Genomic DNA, 17,131 nt, shown 5'->3' with positions numbered 1-17,131 from the left:
TGTAGTCCGCCCGACTGGACTCGCCGCGCCGCCGCCCGGAGACGGAACTACGTCTCCCGGAGCGCCCCGCGCCGCCTCCCTGCCGGGCGTCCGCGTCGGGCCGAGGAGGAGGATGGTGACGGCGGGAGGATGGAGTCAGGTGAGCGGCGGGACGGGCGCCGGCAGCGCGGAACGGGCCTGGCCCGATCGGCCACGTAAAAACCCGCCGGACTCGGAGCCGGGGCCGCGCCTCAGCGATCGGGGCGGGACCGCGGGGCCGGAGCTCGGGGCCTAAGGGCCGGGACGGGGCACGGGCACCGGGAAGCGCCGGGCCGTGAGGGATCGGCGGATCCGGAGCTGCGGGGCGGCTCCGTGCGGGACGAGTGTCACGGGGCGGGATGTGACGGCTGCGCCGTGCCCATCTGACTCGGTGCCGGCGGTGTCACCCGTTCCTATATGAAGAGCAGCGCAGGGTGGGCTTTGCTTTGGCTTCATACATTGGCATTTGGTCAGGTTGCCATCTGTGAGATCACAACCGACGGGCATTGCCACTATTCCCACAAACCTCGCTTTAATTATCAAAGAAAGCGAAAATCGAAACAAAACAACCCCCTGCAGCGCTCGGGCTTCCTTCTCGGCTCGGTATTAATTACCGTTAGCAAATGACGTAGGCGGATCGTCCCCTCCCTCCGCCGGGCCGTGCCGCGGCAGCCATGTCGAGATACCGAGGGAGTGAGTGGGCGCTGCCGTGTTGCGTTCAGTTCTGTCCAGGTATGAAAACCAGATCACGATCCTGGCCGAATACTTAGAGGAATTCCCCGACACCGATGAGCCGGTGTGGATCCTGGGAAGGCAGCACCACCTGAACGAAGGTATCTGTAACGCGATAACTCGGCTCTAACACGCACTGAGTGCGGCAGCAGCGGCTCCCGATTCCCTCGTGTATCTGGCTGTCAAATAAAGGGAGATTTCAAAGTCACTGTCACAGTAAGAAGCAATAATCTGAGGTGTGTGCTGTGTTCTGGTGAGAAGCAGCATTGCCCGATAGCCTCAGCACTTCTGTGTGATACAAACATATCAGCACTGAGTTCTGCTCCCTGTGGAGGGCACAAGGGCATAACCCTGTGTTACCTGGCAGAGGTAGCGGCCATCAGTGCAGCCGTGGTGTCAGGACTCCCCAGGGTCCCGTACTCGGCCCCAATGGGCTGAGCCATCCCTTAAGGCCACTTAAACCCCCCTTAAGGCCACTGGATCTGAGTGGAACTCAGGGAGAAAGCAGCAGGTAAGAGCTTAATAAATCTGTGAGAGCCTGTGGGAGATGTCTGTAAGTGCATATTTTTAAAAGAAAAAAAGAGAAGAGAAAGAATTAATGGCAGTCGGTATTAATATTGTCAAGAAATGACAGCGTGTGGGGTTTGGGAGCGATGCATCCTTCTATGCTGTTCAGCACGTAGGAGTTCTGCACCTTAACTTGCTTTACCAGTTCTTTGCTGTGGATGTAATTCTCTCCATAGTGTTTCATTCAGGCTGGACAGAATCATTCCAAACGCCTCTTAGAACCATTGCCTAGTAATTATTTCATTCCTAACAATTCAGCTTTAATTATAAGTCTACAAAAGCTCTTAGGTTTCAATGGCTAAAAAAGGCATCTAAGCACTAAAGATCTGATATGTAGAAGCTAACAGGAGTCTTTTGCGGATGCTGTGTGTGGATTGTATAGGAAAAACTGGAATTTTCCAGTTCAAAAAGTTTATTTGTTTCCTTTTGAAATAATTCCAGACAAATCTAAGCTATTGTTGGATGTCAGTGCTCGCCTCTGGTTTACCTACAGAAGGAAGTTCTCGCCTATTGGTGAGTATACTGCGGATCTGTGGCCTCGTTAAATAGCAGGAGCGGGGATGGCCTCATGGACTGAAAAGTGATTTTTATGTTAGAACATTTTGAGTATTGTTAAAACGGCTCACACATCCAACAAATTAAAGTTATTAAAATCGATGTGCGCTTACAGCTGCACGTAATCAGGTGCTCGTGCTTGTACAGCAAGCTGTGTGTAGTTGTGAGTGTTGTCGAAGGGTAAGTCAGCTCCACAAGGAGTGCACAGACCTGGTTTGTGCTGCATAGAGATTAGACCAGCAGCGTGGAAATAAGTCTGGCTCAGTGCATTGCATCCCTAGGTCAGTTAGATTCCAGCAGACCTAACTGGGCTCTTACACTCTGGCGTTATCTCTGTGGTGCTGCCTCCAGTTCAAAGCTCATATTAATTGTGGTGAACTTTCCTCATAGGAGGCACTGGCCCCTCGTCTGATGCTGGCTGGGGATGTATGCTGCGATGTGGGCAGATGATGCTGGCGCAAGCGCTGATCTGCAGGCATTTAGGAAGAGGTGTGTACTGGTCTGAGTGAAATCTAAACTATTTGGAGACCACATTCCTTTGTGTGTGTGTGTGTAGTACTCTGGAAAAGCACAAAACCCTAATTTATTAATGAGACTTTATTTGAGGTAAAAGTTCCTAATGATTTATGCTTGTCTGACTGGGTGGAATCATAGCAGCCTTAAGCAGAGCAATAGAACAGACAGGGAATCCTGCTTCTCTCCTGAGCTGAGGATACCGCCCCTATTATTAGAGGCAGAAGCAGACATGGCAGAGCTGCTGCAGATTTGCTGTGTGAGAAGACTTTCCAGTGTGGCCCTTGTGTTGCTATTTGATGTATGTTAACAAATCTCACAAGGTCTAAATAGAGCATGTGGCTTTAAATAACCTGTCAGTGCTCAGCAGCAATCAGTCACAATAAATCTGCAGTTGACATTTTTGCCATTCAGCCCATGAAGATAAAGGACAGTTTAAAAGAAATAGTAAATTGTGAATTGTAGACACTCTAAACAAAATGTAAACGTTAGAGACATTCAGCAAGTCTCAGTGAATGGCAGTGGGTTCCATCTTTTCCTGCATGGAGGAATTCAGTCCCACCACTTTGCTTCATTCACACTTCCATATCAGATGCCGTGCTGTCACACTGCCCCTCTGCTGCCATCTGTCACATGGCAACCGAATGTAATGGGATATTGGTGGGAATCATGCGATCATTCAGGTTGGAAAAGACCTCTCAGATCACCAGGTCCCACTGCCAGCTCATCCCCACCTGCCCACAGACCACATCCCTCAGTGTCACACTGAATCTTTCCTTGATCACCTGCAGCAATGATGACCCCACCGCCTCTCTGGGCAGCCTGTGCCAGTGCAGCACCACTCTTTCAGAGAACATTTTTTTCTAATATCCAACCAGAAGTTCCCTGGTGCAACTTGGAGCTGTTCCCTCTCATTCTACTGCTGTTACCTGGGAGCAGAGGATGACACCCCCAGGCTGAGGCTGTGCAGTGGATCAGGACACCCAGGGCTGGGGGCATCAGGGCCACAGAACAGGGATGGTTGATGCTAGGGGGAGTTCAACTGCTGTGGCTGCTCTACCACCACTTACTTATGGTCTCCTGGGCCAACATCATAAAATAGGAGGCATTGCTTTTGGAGCAGCCCTCACAGATTTCTCTTGTACTGTCTCATTGCATAGCTTACTTAGTCTCAGGATAATGGAAACATTACAGTTGTTGAATCTTAATGTGTTTCCTCTCAGATTGGCAATGGGAAAAACACAAAAAACAACCAGAAGAATATCACAGAATCCTGCGATGCTTTCTGGACAGGAAGGATTGCTGTTATTCCATCCACCAGATGGGTAAGAAACAAGCAAACCTGCTGTACTGAAACTTAATAATCTGTAATATGTCAATTCATGACCTCGAGTGGTGGTTCTGAAGGCAATGTGTGTGTTTAGATATAAAAATGAACGTAGATGGGTGTGAGGTATAACAGCACAGAAACGTTATTCACCATCCAGCCCACAGCACGGCTTGGAGTTTGATGGGCTTTAAGGTCCTTTCCAACACAACCGTTCTGTGATTCCATGGTTCTGTGAACTGACAACAGTAAGGATTTGGAAGAAAGCACAGGTTGAGAAAATAATTGTTACTGCTAAACATAGTTTGCAGTTAGTAAAAAACTTGTTATATAGCCACGGCATTGAGTATTTTTTGTTATTGGATTCTTTGTGATCTCTCTTTTTTTTTCCCCTTCATAAAAACAGCACAGATGGGTGTCGGAGAGGGGAAATCGATTGGAGAATGGTTTGGACCAAATACAGTTGCTCAAGTATTAAAGTAAGTCGGATCCTACGAGCTCATTCAGAATTACTCCCCCAGGGCACCCAGCTCACAGATTAGGGTAAGGCCCAGACAGGGTTTTAAAGGCTGCATCTGCCTGTCTCAGAATCAGGGATACATTTACTGCGTGCTTACAAGTACAGCGTGGAATGTGGTGGGCAGGAACTGAATTGGGAATGGGTGAGCTCAAATTTTAATATAGTAAGAGTCTGGGAAAGAGACACTTCAAGTTGTTCTGTGCTGCTGTGCTGTCTGTGTGCCCCAACCAGTAGCCAGCACAGACATTTGCTCCTTTCTTTTTTCTGAGTGTAAGTACCCTCTTGGGCTAACTACTTCATGTCAATTTGTTCTTTAGGAAGCTGGCTTTATTTGATGAATGGAATTCATTGGCTGTTTATGTATCAATGGACAATACAGTGGTCATTGAAGACATCAGTAAGTGAAACATTTAGTACTCCTACGGCTGTTTCTGAGAAGTCCTCATATTCCCAAATGTATCTAAACATGAATGAAATAGTTGAAGGGCACCTGTATTCCTTCCTGGTGTAAGAAAAGGGATAAAAAAAGTTACAAACTCAGGTTTGCTCATCCAAAACTAAAGCTGGGGAGAAGACGGAGATGGTCTGTGCTATCCAAACTCTTAGCCCAGAGATGGAGCGAGGTTGCAGTTTACATAAGTTGGTTTTAATATGGGGTTTGTGAAGGAGCTATGCTTTTTCTAGGCAAATAAGAAAGCAGCAGCAGATCCTAGCACTGAGAAATGCATGGCCATGCTTCATTGACAGTCCTAAGAAAGGTGGATTTACAAGTGAAGCTTAACTATAGTTTGCTTCTGCTTTGGTCCCTGTTGTTTCCTTTATGCTCACATTGTTGGGCACAAAGAGTTCCGGATGCCATAATCTCTGCCATTTCATTTCCATGATGTTTTACAGATGAGCCTTGAGCGTATTAATAATCCCAATAGTAAATGCCATTTCAGTCTTAGATTTTCAGCTCCCAGTCATTAATGCAGTGTCTCACTTTAATGTGCCAGCACGTGCTGTCTGCTAGAATTATTTCCGCTAAACAGCTATGATTAATTTGCGTGCCCTGCTCATTTTATCTCTGGAGCTCGATGAAGATGTCTGGCACAGCAGCCTCATTTGTTTCAGAGAGGAAGAGGAGCTCTGTGTTCCTTTGTGCACTGACTGATTCCTGGTTTTATTCCCACAGAGAAGATGTGCTGGTCCCCTCCCCCGAGCAGCAGCACAGCCCACAGCAGTGCTCATTTACACAGAAGCGCTCTTGGCCGAAACAGGAACGCAGCAGGGCTCGGCACAGCCTGGAAACCCCTCTTGCTTATTATACCTCTACGACTAGGGATAAATCACATAAATCCAGTATATATTGATGCATTTAAAGTAAGCCTTTCTTTTTTCCCAACAAATTGCTTGTTATTGTCAAATAAGTTCAAGTATCCGCGAGATCAGGAAACAAATCAACTATAATTTCCTTTTCCTCCCTTTGAATTCCTAGGAATGCTTTAAGATGCCACAGTCCTTGGGAGCATTAGGAGGGAAACCAAATAATGCCTATTATTTCATAGGATTTCTAGGTAAGGAAAATGGGAAACTTATTCAAAATACACAGATGATCAAAAGAGGCATTTCTGGGGGGAGAGGGTAAGGAGTTGGAATCTCTAAGGTAAAGAAAAATGAGAGTATGGTTAAAGGAATGAAGAAATGTACCTCAAGTATTTTAGCAGCAGCACGATGTGCTCCTTCATGGAAGCAGAAAGCTTAACAGCAAAGCTAGGTGCCAAAAGAAATGATGACAGAGGCAAAAGCAGCACACCAATGCAAGTATATTGGTCAGCTGGCACCTCTCCTATTTCCTTGTATTTCGGATGTGTTCTGATAGCTGTGTCTTTTTCTTGCAGATCTTCTTGTATCAAGGATTCCTTTAATTATTGTAAATACAATCTTCTTGTTTTCACCCATTTGGCCCATAATGTTATGGCCGTTCTTTTGTAAAACCTGAGCTGTTTTAGGCATTTTTGTTCCAATTTCAGAATGAATGCCTAATGGGATTACAGATCTCATTTCTGGCCATCCCGTACCTTTTCATCTTGGAATGTCAGGGATTACAGCAGTTGAGATTTACAAAAAGAAAGTACTGGATCTCACGTGGGAAAAGGAAAGTATGTGAGAAAGGCAGAACATACCAACCAGAACATCCACAGTAATGGGTCCCAATAGAAAATTATAGTAAATACCCTGTTGAAACTTTGTGTCCGAGCTTTCTGAGCCTCCTCAGGAATCCCTACCTAGAAGGCCTAAATAAATTGTCATCACAGCCAGTATTCGTTTCTGTTTTGCAGTTCTGGACTTAGCACTCATTAAAGTCACTTGTTTGTTTTCAACATATTGATGTCATCCGTACAGGCAATGAGCTGATCTATTTGGACCCTCACACCACCCAAAGTTTTGTGGATTCAGAAGAAAATGGCACAGTTGATGACCAGAGCTTCCATTGCCAGCAAGCCCCACACAGAATGAAGATCATGAACTTGGACCCTTCGGTAGCTTTAGTAGGTGTTAGAAAGTAATCAACGTATGTATTTTATTTCAAAGTAAGGGCAGGAATGTGACACAGACCACATAGGTGCTTCTTTAACACATAGATCTTCTACATTAACTACATAGGATGCATTAATCTCGGGTCACACCGGCCATGTTTGCATGGTTGGGAGCTGCCTTCAGTTTCTTTTCTGAATGCATTTACGGTACTTTTACTGCTCACACGGTGCTTTACCTGCTGCACCACAGATTTGTAGTTTGCAAAATAACGCTGTTGTTTTTTTGTTGTTTGCTTTTTTCCCCCTCAGGGCTTCTTTTGCAAAGAAGAATGTGATTTTGATAACTGGTGCAGTCTCGTACAAAAGGTACTGATGGCAATTGACCATCCTTGTTCACTCTATAGGAAGTCATGGCTTGGGTTGGTTGTTGTTGGGTTTTTTCCCTAAAAAATGGAAACTGCCGTTACATTTCACTCTGTATTCACAGTAGAAGAACCATAGGGAGGAATGCATTAACACAGCAGGGTAAGGGAGTGTTGCTGTGTTGTTAAGCTCAATGTTGCTCAATGTTTTGACAGACAGGAACCCTGCCAGCTGGAAAATGGATGGAAACAGATACCCTTAAGGGGTATATACACCTCTAAAGGCATTTCTTTGAAACAAACAAACAAGAAGCAAACAGCTGAGGAAAACAGTTTGTATATAACTGTAATGTATATCAGGGGGTGGCATCTCTACCAAGAGCTGTAGCACTTGGCTTCAGTAACAGCTTGTTTCTCCTGATCAAAACTCATCCTTCCAGTTCTGTTGGGATTTCGGAGCTGATTTGCCTTCTGCCACAGAGTTCCACAAAGGTGCTTCTCTTCTAAAAGGCAGAAAATATCAAGCATTCCTGGTGCCTGTTTGCTACGTGCAAACAAAACCACAGGCATGTAGAAATCAAATTGATTGTAAGACAGTGACACCTTGTAGTACAGTTCAAGAGATCTGTCTGCCAGGTGTGTTTTTGGTGAGGAACATGTCAGGGATCGATGGTACTCAAAATATAACAGGACCCCACAGTACATCTGCATAAAGCCTTTGTTTCCTGATAGATACACGTAACGAAGGGATGGCTTTATTGAACAGACACAGTGCTTTAAGGATCTCTCAAGGCATCATTTAAAATGAAAGTGTTCTGTCCTCAGGAGATTCTGAAGCAACAGAGCCTACGGATGTTTGAGCTGGTCCAGAAGCACCCGCCCCACTGGCCTCCGTTCATACCTCCAACAAAGCCAGAAGTGACGACTACAGGAGCAGGTATGGTGTGGGCTGAGAGCACCCTTGTGCAGTTCAGTGTCCCTCCTTAGCAAAGAGAAGAACAGTTGCAGGTGGAATAACTGTGCTTTCCTAAGCATCAAGCGATATCTACCTGCCGCGTATCCAAACAGTCCATACAATTGCTAGCTCAGATTCACTCATTTTTTTCAGTCTTAGAAGATACTTTTCTGGAATGCGTCTTTCAAAGTTTGTTCTTTGAAGTGACCATTCAGGCACTACTTCAGCATTGCTTATTTTTTGCAGAACTCATCGAATCTACTGACAAACTGTTTGAATTGGAAGAAGAATTTGAAATCCTGAGTGTATGAAGGAAACTGCGGCGACTCTTCTGAGTACTGAACACATTGGTGGTATCGTTGCATTGACTTACAGCCATGTTAGCCCCAAAGTGCCTGAAATTATGGAAAACAGAGCACAGAATCCGAGTAGCATCCAAAACTCCAACGGCAGTTTAACAAGAGCTTCCCCAGATGGAAAGGCAATAAAAGCTCTTGTAGTAAGATGCTTAATGGGAATCTCTTTTTAATGTATCTTACCTGAAGATAAATGGACCTTTGAGATCAAGGCAGAAATAAGCGTATCGCTGGGCTCTCCGTTCGGAGAAAGGGATAACCCAGATGGATGATTCTTGCTCTCATATAATGCAATAGTTTAGTTCTTAAAGCAAAACAGTCTTCAATTAAGGAGGATGTTTACTTCTGTTCCCTCCTGTGGGCTGCATCATAGGAAAAAAAAATACGTTGTCTTGTTTAAAAGATCGACTGGATCATGAGAAAATGGTTTCCTTGTTAAATATTTTAACATGTATCTGAGCAACCACACGTTATTACAAAAATGTTTCTGTAAAAGGAACTGTGTCTAATGTATACATTTTGCAATAGCCTTCCTGCTTCTGGGAGACCTCGAGAGGAACGGGAGACTCAAATAGTTGATACAGATCACAACCACTGTTCTAGTTACGGTATATTTCACCTTGACCTTAACGTTGAAATCATTACAACTTAGGTTATTTCTTTCAGAGCTAAAGAGTCAAAGGTGGTTTAACTGTACCTTATTTATTTTAAAGTAGATTTACACAGACATCTGTTACAGCACTTTATCTGTGCGTCTAATAAATTCCTTAAGCTTTTCATAGGTTGTATGCTGCTATATTTTGTTAATTTGTTTGTTTGAACTAAATGCAAACCAGGTTATGTTAAAGCTTAATATATACACATACACTGATTACGTCGTTGTTACTTTTTGAGTTATTGCCTTTTGAAATCTGTTGTGGTCAAAGTGCCTTAATGTTACAGGTTGATCAGAGCAGCCTGGGCAGTTGTATTTCTATAAGGCAGAGTATCTCTCTAGCAGCCCCAAGAAAAACACTTCAAATAATTTAAGGCAAAGATCTTTTTACTCCATGCTAAAGGTCAACCAGACAGTCCCCATGGTGGTCGTTTTGTCATGACAGTGTGATAAACGTGAACTGCAGAGTTTCATCTTCACCAATAAAAACGCATGGAGAAATACTGAATTGCTGTCTCCTCTCACTTGCACCTCTCGATCAGGGCCAGCGTGATATTAAAGAGCTAAGAAGAGCCTGTTTCATCTTGTTTAATGTTTTGCAAACACAGTTTGGATGTTATATGCTTAGAAACAAACAGCACTTTTTCTCCTCCTCTACCCAGAGCTCAGCTGTACAGCTGAGCAGCTGGAGGAGCACTGCAGGGCTGAGCCACAAGTGTGGCTTCTGGGTAAGCAGCAGGAAAAGGCTGTTTGTGGAACTCAAGGGAAGTTTGGTACTGATAACTACAGAGCCAACTCCTTGCAATAGAAGCATACGTCTCTAAACTGGCACATTAAATGCATAAAGCTCTAATCCTGAAAGAAACACACTTGCATGTGTTCATGTTCAAAAACGGAGTCTGCAAACACAGCACCTGACTGACACTTCCTAATGTTAATAGGAAATGTTAAATGAAAGACTAAAAATTCTCATCACAAACTCTGTGCTCATCTCTACTGTGGTTGAACTCTGAACACACAGAGCCCTCTGACTCTGACCTGGGAAAATAACATCATATTATGCACATAAATAAGCATTGCAGATTCATATAATGATTTGGGTTGGAAGGGACCTTAAGGATCACCTAGTTCCACTCCCAGTCATCAGAGGTAAAAACATAATGTGCTTAATGAAAGTACTTAAGTATTTTGCCGGATAGAGCTAGAGCTCCAGCAACTAAAAGAGAAAATGTACTTTAAATTAATGTCTCAGTCTTCTCTTAATAGTAATAGTCTAACAATTTGTCTTCAACATCTTTAAGCCAAGGCAAAAGGGTATTTGCAGGGCACTTCCTTCAGATGGCCTGGAATGTCAATATGTCATTAAGAGAGAAATTGGTAATAACACCACTAGCCCGACCTAATGAATTCATGTAACTATTAACATACTTTTTCACAGCGTTCCCTCAAAATTCATAGGGATAATACAATTAGTAGCACTTCTCCTTAATTATGCCCTCTAGGAATGTGGAATTACAATAGAAATGCAATTTTTTGAATGAGAAAATACAGCAGTCAGCCCAGAGGAAGAACACAACTATGACTGTAGAAATAATAAATGTATATCTCATAACTAACTGCTTTCTTCTGTATTGGCAGAAGCGTTGCATAGTAGCTAGTAGGCCTCCACTTTTTAAACACACACAGCTTGCATAATTACACCAAACTGTGCCAAGGCTACCACTGGAAGAAGATTAAGGTTTGCAGTAATGAAGTGTTTCTGGTGGCTGCATGTCACTTGGCTGCAAGGAGATAAGGACAGGCCTTGAAGGAGACATTTTACCTGGCATATAGTTAGAGCTATGAAAAATGCTAGAGGTTGTTTGGACTCAAATTGACATCAAAATCTGTATTACTGGAGTAGCTCTTCAACTGTGGATATGAGTTTGGATTAGAATCGATTACTTATCACTGAGGCCAAAGAACATCCCACCTGTTTTACAAGCAAAGCAAAACGTTCATCTTCAAATCTCCCTAATCAGGTCAGTTATCAGCCACTACTGCTTAGTGTTTCAAAGTCACCTACAATGCATTACAAAATTTGGGCAGTTGTGCATTGCACAGGAGAATGCGTGTTCATTCCCATACAGTAGGCCAGGTACTGTTTGCAGCGATGCTAATAAAGCACAACTTTGGAGAAGTCCCTCTTGGTGGTAGTTGGTTCACACCTTGGTCAGGGCAATGGTGGATGTGAGGCACCAGTTATGCTTTGGTCTGAGTAAAGAACTCCCAGAGACATCCTGAGGTAGCCATGAATGAAGAAGCCCCAAACAACAGTAGAGAAATAGCGTGTAGCACCGTGATCCATAGAATGGCTTTCTGAGCACCGGTCTTTCCCTTGTGTGCAAAGTCCTGGATTTTTGTGGATTTCTGGCCATCTTGATTCCTCTATCAACCACACACAAAACAGGTTTATGAATTTATCTCCTTCACGTCAGTGATTCCTACTCTTAGGTAACAAAGACTGTTTGCATTTCCATTACAAGTTCTTCATGCACACTTGGCAGCGGCTGACCCTTGTCCGAAGCTGTCCTGCTTTCAGAGTTTCAGAGGGAGGAGCACCAACAAACTGCTGTGACTGCTCAACAGTGGTCAGCCAGAAGCTGTATTTGTTTGCAAAGTAGTGGCATGTTCCCCTGGCACCATTGCATTCAATGAAGGGCGTAGCACGGAAATCCTCCAGGCAAGAACCAGGTGAGACAAGGGACTGACCTCCACCCTCTGCACCAGCTGCCGTGTGCTGAAATAAAGATGTCCATTTAAGTGAATGCAAAGGAACAGAAGAGGAGGTAATAGGGCAGTCTTCATGTTGAGAAAAGTAGAACAGGCAACCAAATGTATACCCTGGTTATCTGTGTCTGAGTCTTGAGTCAGGGCTAGAGCCAAAGAAGCAAAGGCACGTGCTTATGCTGCATATACAGTCCTTGTGTAAAGGAAATGCAGCTTTGCAGTAGCAAAGTGGGAAAATCAGGAGACAATAATGCTGACTTCAAGGGTTTCTAATGACCTCACAGTACTGCTAGGGGATTGCAGTGGAAATAATGTTCCAGAAGACAGATGGGGTTAAGGAAATACTACAGCTTAATTAGAGTTTCTGCACTTAAAGGTTTGAAGCACAATGAGTATCTGAGGCAATGCACAACTACTGCTTCAGTTTTACTACTGGATGTGAGCAGTGCATACAAGAAGGCCAGATAAATGGGAACAAGTGGCCTGCTGATAAAGAATAAACGCTCTGCTTTCCTATGATCAACCCAGCTAATTCAGTCTCGGTGATGAGGAGATCTAAAAAATGCATAAAGCTGCCACTGTAGTAGCAATGATATCCTTACCATTAGGAAGGAGTATCCTATCCATAGGCTGCGCCAGCCGAGGGGACACTGTGGGATGGTGATATCCTGGCTGTGCACAGCCACAGCCTGGGAAGGTGCTTCGCAGACAGAGCAACGACTGATGTACTGTGGGATCTGATTGCTGTCCACTGGCATCATGGGGATGGGAGCGGTGGTGGACAGCCAGTAGGACTTGTCGTTTCGGCTGGCGTAGTAGCACACTTCATTGATGTTGCAGTAAATAAAAGGCATCGTGCTGAAGCGAGGCAAACAAGAGCCAGCAAAACCTGGAAGAATTGGGGAAGCAGTCATACCGAGCATCTGCCAAATGTTCCAGCTCATACACACTAGCCAAGAGTAGCACAGCACGGTGCAAGTAACACTAGTTCCACAGCACAGATTCTGGCCAAGGAGACTTTCCCTCCAGCAGCTGCCAGCAGTACCAATGAGAACTGCACACTAGGAACAGGGTTTTGGCTTAACATTGTTTATGCCTGAGAGAAGCATGTCAACTCACCGAGATCCTGGTTGTGCGATTTTTCCTGCCCCTCCACGTACAATAAGCTGTAGCCATCCCAGAGCTTGTTCATACCAATGGGACACGGTGGGATTTGGTCTGACTGGCTGTGCTTCACTAAGGTGTACCCGACACCCACGCTCCGACCTGGCATTCCCGGCAAGCCAATGGCACCTGGCTTTCCAGCGGCACCTGGAAGGCAGAAGAGAACTCACTCCTTGGCAGGGTGGGTATCACTTGGCTCTACAGCTGATTTGGGCATTGCTTTGTATGACAAAGAGGCCAAGTTTGGAGGGCTGTGTGACCCATGAGGCGTACCAGTTCAAAAAGCAGTGATTTCACAGTAGCACCCGCTTATTTCCTACCTAATTTCATTTTCTATCTTTCCCCAACAACTCTAATGCCAGTGTTACCATCTATCACAGTACTCAATGACATTCTCATATTCTGAATATCATAAAGCACCAGCCAAAACATAATAAGTTCATTTTTCACTCTTGTGCTTTAATGTTGATATCTTTGACACAGAAAAGCTGTACAAATCTGTGGCAGAATCCCACCCTTCTCTCTCTCATCATGCCTCTATCACCCAGCCCTCACAGCTGTGCTCACTGTGAATACCATTTTGCTCCTTCAAACCTCCAAGATGGCTCCTACATCCACACAATACTGAAACCAAAAGATGTTCAGAATTATACCTAGGGAAACATCAGCAGTGACAGACAACAGTTACATGTGACATAATCTTCCTCACTGAAGATAAAATTTACTCCATTGCAGATACAAAGCAGAAGATCATGTACTTCCCCCCATCTTCCTAAGGTAACTAATTTGGTTTCTTTGTCCACAAATTCTGAAGAAAAGTCTAACAATCTGTGCTCTGCAAATCATACCATTACCTTCAAATCCCTGAGGTCCTGGGGCACCCAAAGGTCCTGGGTCCCCAGCTATGCCAGGTGATCCAGGTAAACCATCACGTCCTTTCGAACCAGACCTGCCTGGCAGACCCTTTGGACCTGAAATCAAATGTGGTTACTACTTTGGAAAACTCTCTCTTATTTTGCTTGATTTATTAGCCTCAATTTCAATTAAATTGTATTATATTGTGCTATCTTGCATTCCGATATCATAGTTAGTAAAATAAGTTTTCCTCTTCAGATCGTTGCTGCTGCTCTGTTTGTTTCCTTGAGCCCAGCTCCCATCTCCCTACCCCTTCCCCTTCCCCCCTTCCATTTTTTGGGGGCTGGGTGGCCCACAAGCCTACTGCCCCCTGTCACAGACAAAGATTGATCTAGATAACTCTGTGACACACTTTCAGGACCACTCCACCCGCTGGTACCAAAGCTGGCATCATACCAGCTATACCACAGCTACTGCTCCTAATTCTGCAGTGTTCATTCAAAAGCACTATTAAAGTGTGCAAGGATTTATCATGCAAATTGTAACAATAGTAAAATATGGCATTTGTATGTTTTTTGTAAAAAATTTGCTAATGCATTAAGTAGTATTCCTTTTCCAGAGTGCCAGAATTCCAATGATCTGTGTGTGTTTTTACCTGGCTTTCCAACTGGGCCCTGGAATCCAGGATCTCCATCAAAGCCAGGGACACCATCAATCCCTGGCAGACCTGGCAAGCCCGCAGGGGCTGTGATTTCTTCTGCCTGTGGGGTTATACCTGGAGCCCCTGGTTGGCCAGGGAGACCTGCATACAGCATAAGAGACAGTGGAAGTACATCACAAAAATGTGCACAGCTTTGATGATAATAATGACACAAAACAGAAGCATGTTAAATTAAAGCTGCCTGAATACATCAGCGCTGGGTATCTCTCTAAAAAGTGATGCATTAAGCTCTTTCTAATTAATTTTGCTGAGAAACCACAAAACCTCCCAGATAAGCCAATTAAAAGAACTCTGTGACTTTCTTCGCTACAAACCATTTGCAACAAAGTAAAGCTTTTCAAATTCTCTGGCACTCACCTCGACGCCCCATTTCACCTTTCAGCCCAGGGTAACCAGGATCCCCTGGAGGCCCATCTTTACCTGGCATCCCCATAAGACCAGGCTCACCTCTGACACCTGCAAAGGTACACAGATGAGACCTCAGAGGCTGAGCATGAAGTTCTGATTCCAGTCACAGTCACCACACAATAACCATTCATACTGTCAAGGTGACAGCTGCCAAATGAGACCCAGACACTTTCCATGGCAAGATTACCTTTGAATCCAGATATGCCAGGGAGTCCAATGGGACCAGGAAGTCCCACATCACCCTTACCACCTCGCAAGCCAGGAACACCAGGGAAACCTGGACTGCCTGTGTCACCTTGGTCAAAAGCAGGTCCAGGGGGCCCTCGTGGTCCTGGAGTACCTGGGAGACCTAGAGATAAAGTGATAATTGGCACAATCTCCTCTTGCAGCCAAGTAAATGCTATTGCTATCCCCAGTGGGTCATTCTAGTGGACAGTGATTGTTTGGTTGTTAGTATTTCCAAGATTGTCCTCCTCCCAAAGGAAAAGAACCAGGCCTCAGTTACTTATGTAAACACAGGTATGAGAAACCTTTAAATCCTTCTGACCACCAGAAACCTTACTTCAAATCCTAGGCCTGAGTACATATAGCCCTCACCCCAGCTGGCAGTTAGCCTGGTGACTCACATAATGCCTTGGAGAACGACAGCAGTGGCTTCAAATGTCTGGTCAGGAAAAGATTCCATCTCAGCCTCTTCAATAAGGCAGTTAGGTAATGAATAGGCACTAATGCTATCATGACAGATCTTTCAAACTACAAGGTAAACTTGCTATTGGCCTTAGGACAAGTGCTTCCTACGTATTTTTGAGTAGCAATATCATTTTGCTGCCTCTCAGTTCCTACAGTTAGCTTCTAAATTGCACAAGGAGCCTGTAGTTACAGCTGTAGAAACCACAATCCAAAATGGAGCTGGTATCCAAATTTAGACATAATACTTTGGACCTAAGTAGTTACCTTAATGTCTTCAGCATCACAGTGGGTGAAATGAGTATTGATCATTTGATCATTTGATCACAGACCTTTATTAATAGGCTATATCAGACCAGGATTAAATAGCAGGAACTGAAAACAGAGCTCCTTATTTTCAAGCTTTGATCTAAAAATCAGATTATTAAAGCATGCTACTCCAAATCATTATCCTCAAGAGTTCTTCAAGAAAGTGCATTAAAAAAAAAACCACAAAAAAATAACAGAAATCCTCTTAGCTAGTCTACTCCCCTTACGAGGTCCCTCTCCATACCTGGACTCCCATCAAGTCCTGGATGGCCAGCATCCCCAGGTCTCCCACGTATATCAGAAGGAAGAGAAACTCCAGGAGTCCCTGGCAAGCCAGGCAGTCCCACAGGACCCGGGGGACCTAAAATAAGAAATACCAAATGAGAAAATATATCCCAAGCTCTCAGTCACAGGTGCTGACATGAACAAAATGAGTGGCTTGGAAGAATATATTGAGGAGAACAAAGAGAAAGAAATAGCTATTTTCTGCTGTCCAGGATGGGTACAGACAGTGTAAGAACTACGTAACAGTTTCTCAACCATGTAACCACATCACAGACTTAATATTTACCTGTGAGACTACTGTCCACTTTTGTGACTTTAGGAGTTCTATGTGGTGATTCCTCTAACTGTGCAAACCCATCAGCCTGAATTGCAACACATTCCATCAGGCTTACAAACATCAGTACTTACCCAAGTCTCCTGATGAGCCTTTTGGCCCTGGGAATCCTACAGCTCCTCTACCCAAACCTGGAGAACCTTCCTCACCCTTCGGACCAGGGAGACCTGCAGGGCCTTTGAGTCCGACTTCACTCAGACCTAATTAGAGATGGTTAAAGAAGAAAAGCCTATTCAAATAATCTACTAGCAGTTAATTCATTACACAAATAGAACACAGCTATCATTCTAATTTTACACAGCAAGGCTGTCCATTTTTGCACACAGAATGTCTGCCTCACTTTGAAATGCTACCTTACAAGATTACTGTAACCAAACAAGTCCCTTTGGAAAGGCTTTCCTCCTTCAGATTTTGCAAACCACTTTGCAAAACAAAGTTATTTCATACAGTTAAAAATATAAAAAAGTACAGCAGGAGCCCAAAAGCAGAATTCAGATTTTAACGAAGAAAATCAGCTTCT

General features: G+C 44.3%; 2 protein-coding genes across 2 annotated transcripts in view; one reads left to right on the top strand and one right to left on the bottom strand.

The window, feature by feature from the left end:
- The first annotated feature begins 102 nt into the window (after positions 1-102).
- On the top strand, positions 103-9,587 carry ATG4A (autophagy related 4A cysteine peptidase). The gene is made up of 13 exons (XM_015860484.3): positions 103-139; positions 741-851; positions 1,759-1,830; positions 2,263-2,361; positions 3,609-3,710; positions 4,119-4,191; positions 4,550-4,629; positions 5,407-5,594; positions 5,710-5,788; positions 6,618-6,763; positions 7,061-7,117; positions 7,939-8,050; positions 8,315-9,587. Exons 1-13 carry the CDS (start codon positions 130-132, stop codon positions 8,377-8,379), a joined length of 1,194 nt encoding a protein of 397 aa, XP_015715970.1. The 5' UTR covers positions 103-129; the 3' UTR covers positions 8,380-9,587.
- The window catches only part of COL4A6 (collagen type IV alpha 6 chain), a 111,419-nt gene continuing 103,395 nt past the window's right edge, over positions 9,108-17,131 (bottom strand). The window contains exons 37-45 of the mRNA XM_015860480.3: positions 16,686-16,811; positions 16,237-16,353; positions 15,184-15,345; positions 14,946-15,044; positions 14,523-14,669; positions 13,867-13,983; positions 12,968-13,159; positions 12,451-12,737; positions 9,108-11,858 (exon numbers count right to left, since the gene is read on the bottom strand). Of these exons, the coding sequence (XP_015715966.2) occupies positions 11,598-11,858; positions 12,451-12,737; positions 12,968-13,159; positions 13,867-13,983; positions 14,523-14,669; positions 14,946-15,044; positions 15,184-15,345; positions 16,237-16,353; positions 16,686-16,811 (1,508 nt within the window). The 3' untranslated portion in view covers positions 9,108-11,597. The remainder of the gene's footprint in view (positions 11,859-12,450; positions 12,738-12,967; positions 13,160-13,866; positions 13,984-14,522; positions 14,670-14,945; positions 15,045-15,183; positions 15,346-16,236; positions 16,354-16,685; positions 16,812-17,131) is intronic.

This window comes from Coturnix japonica, chromosome 4 (genome assembly GCF_054131305.1).
Source record: "Coturnix japonica strain WE chromosome 4, WE-NBRP24, whole genome shotgun sequence".
In the NCBI taxonomy this organism is placed as follows: Eukaryota; Metazoa; Chordata; class Aves; order Galliformes; family Phasianidae; genus Coturnix; species Coturnix japonica.
This window is presented reverse-complemented; position numbering and strand designations above follow the sequence as displayed.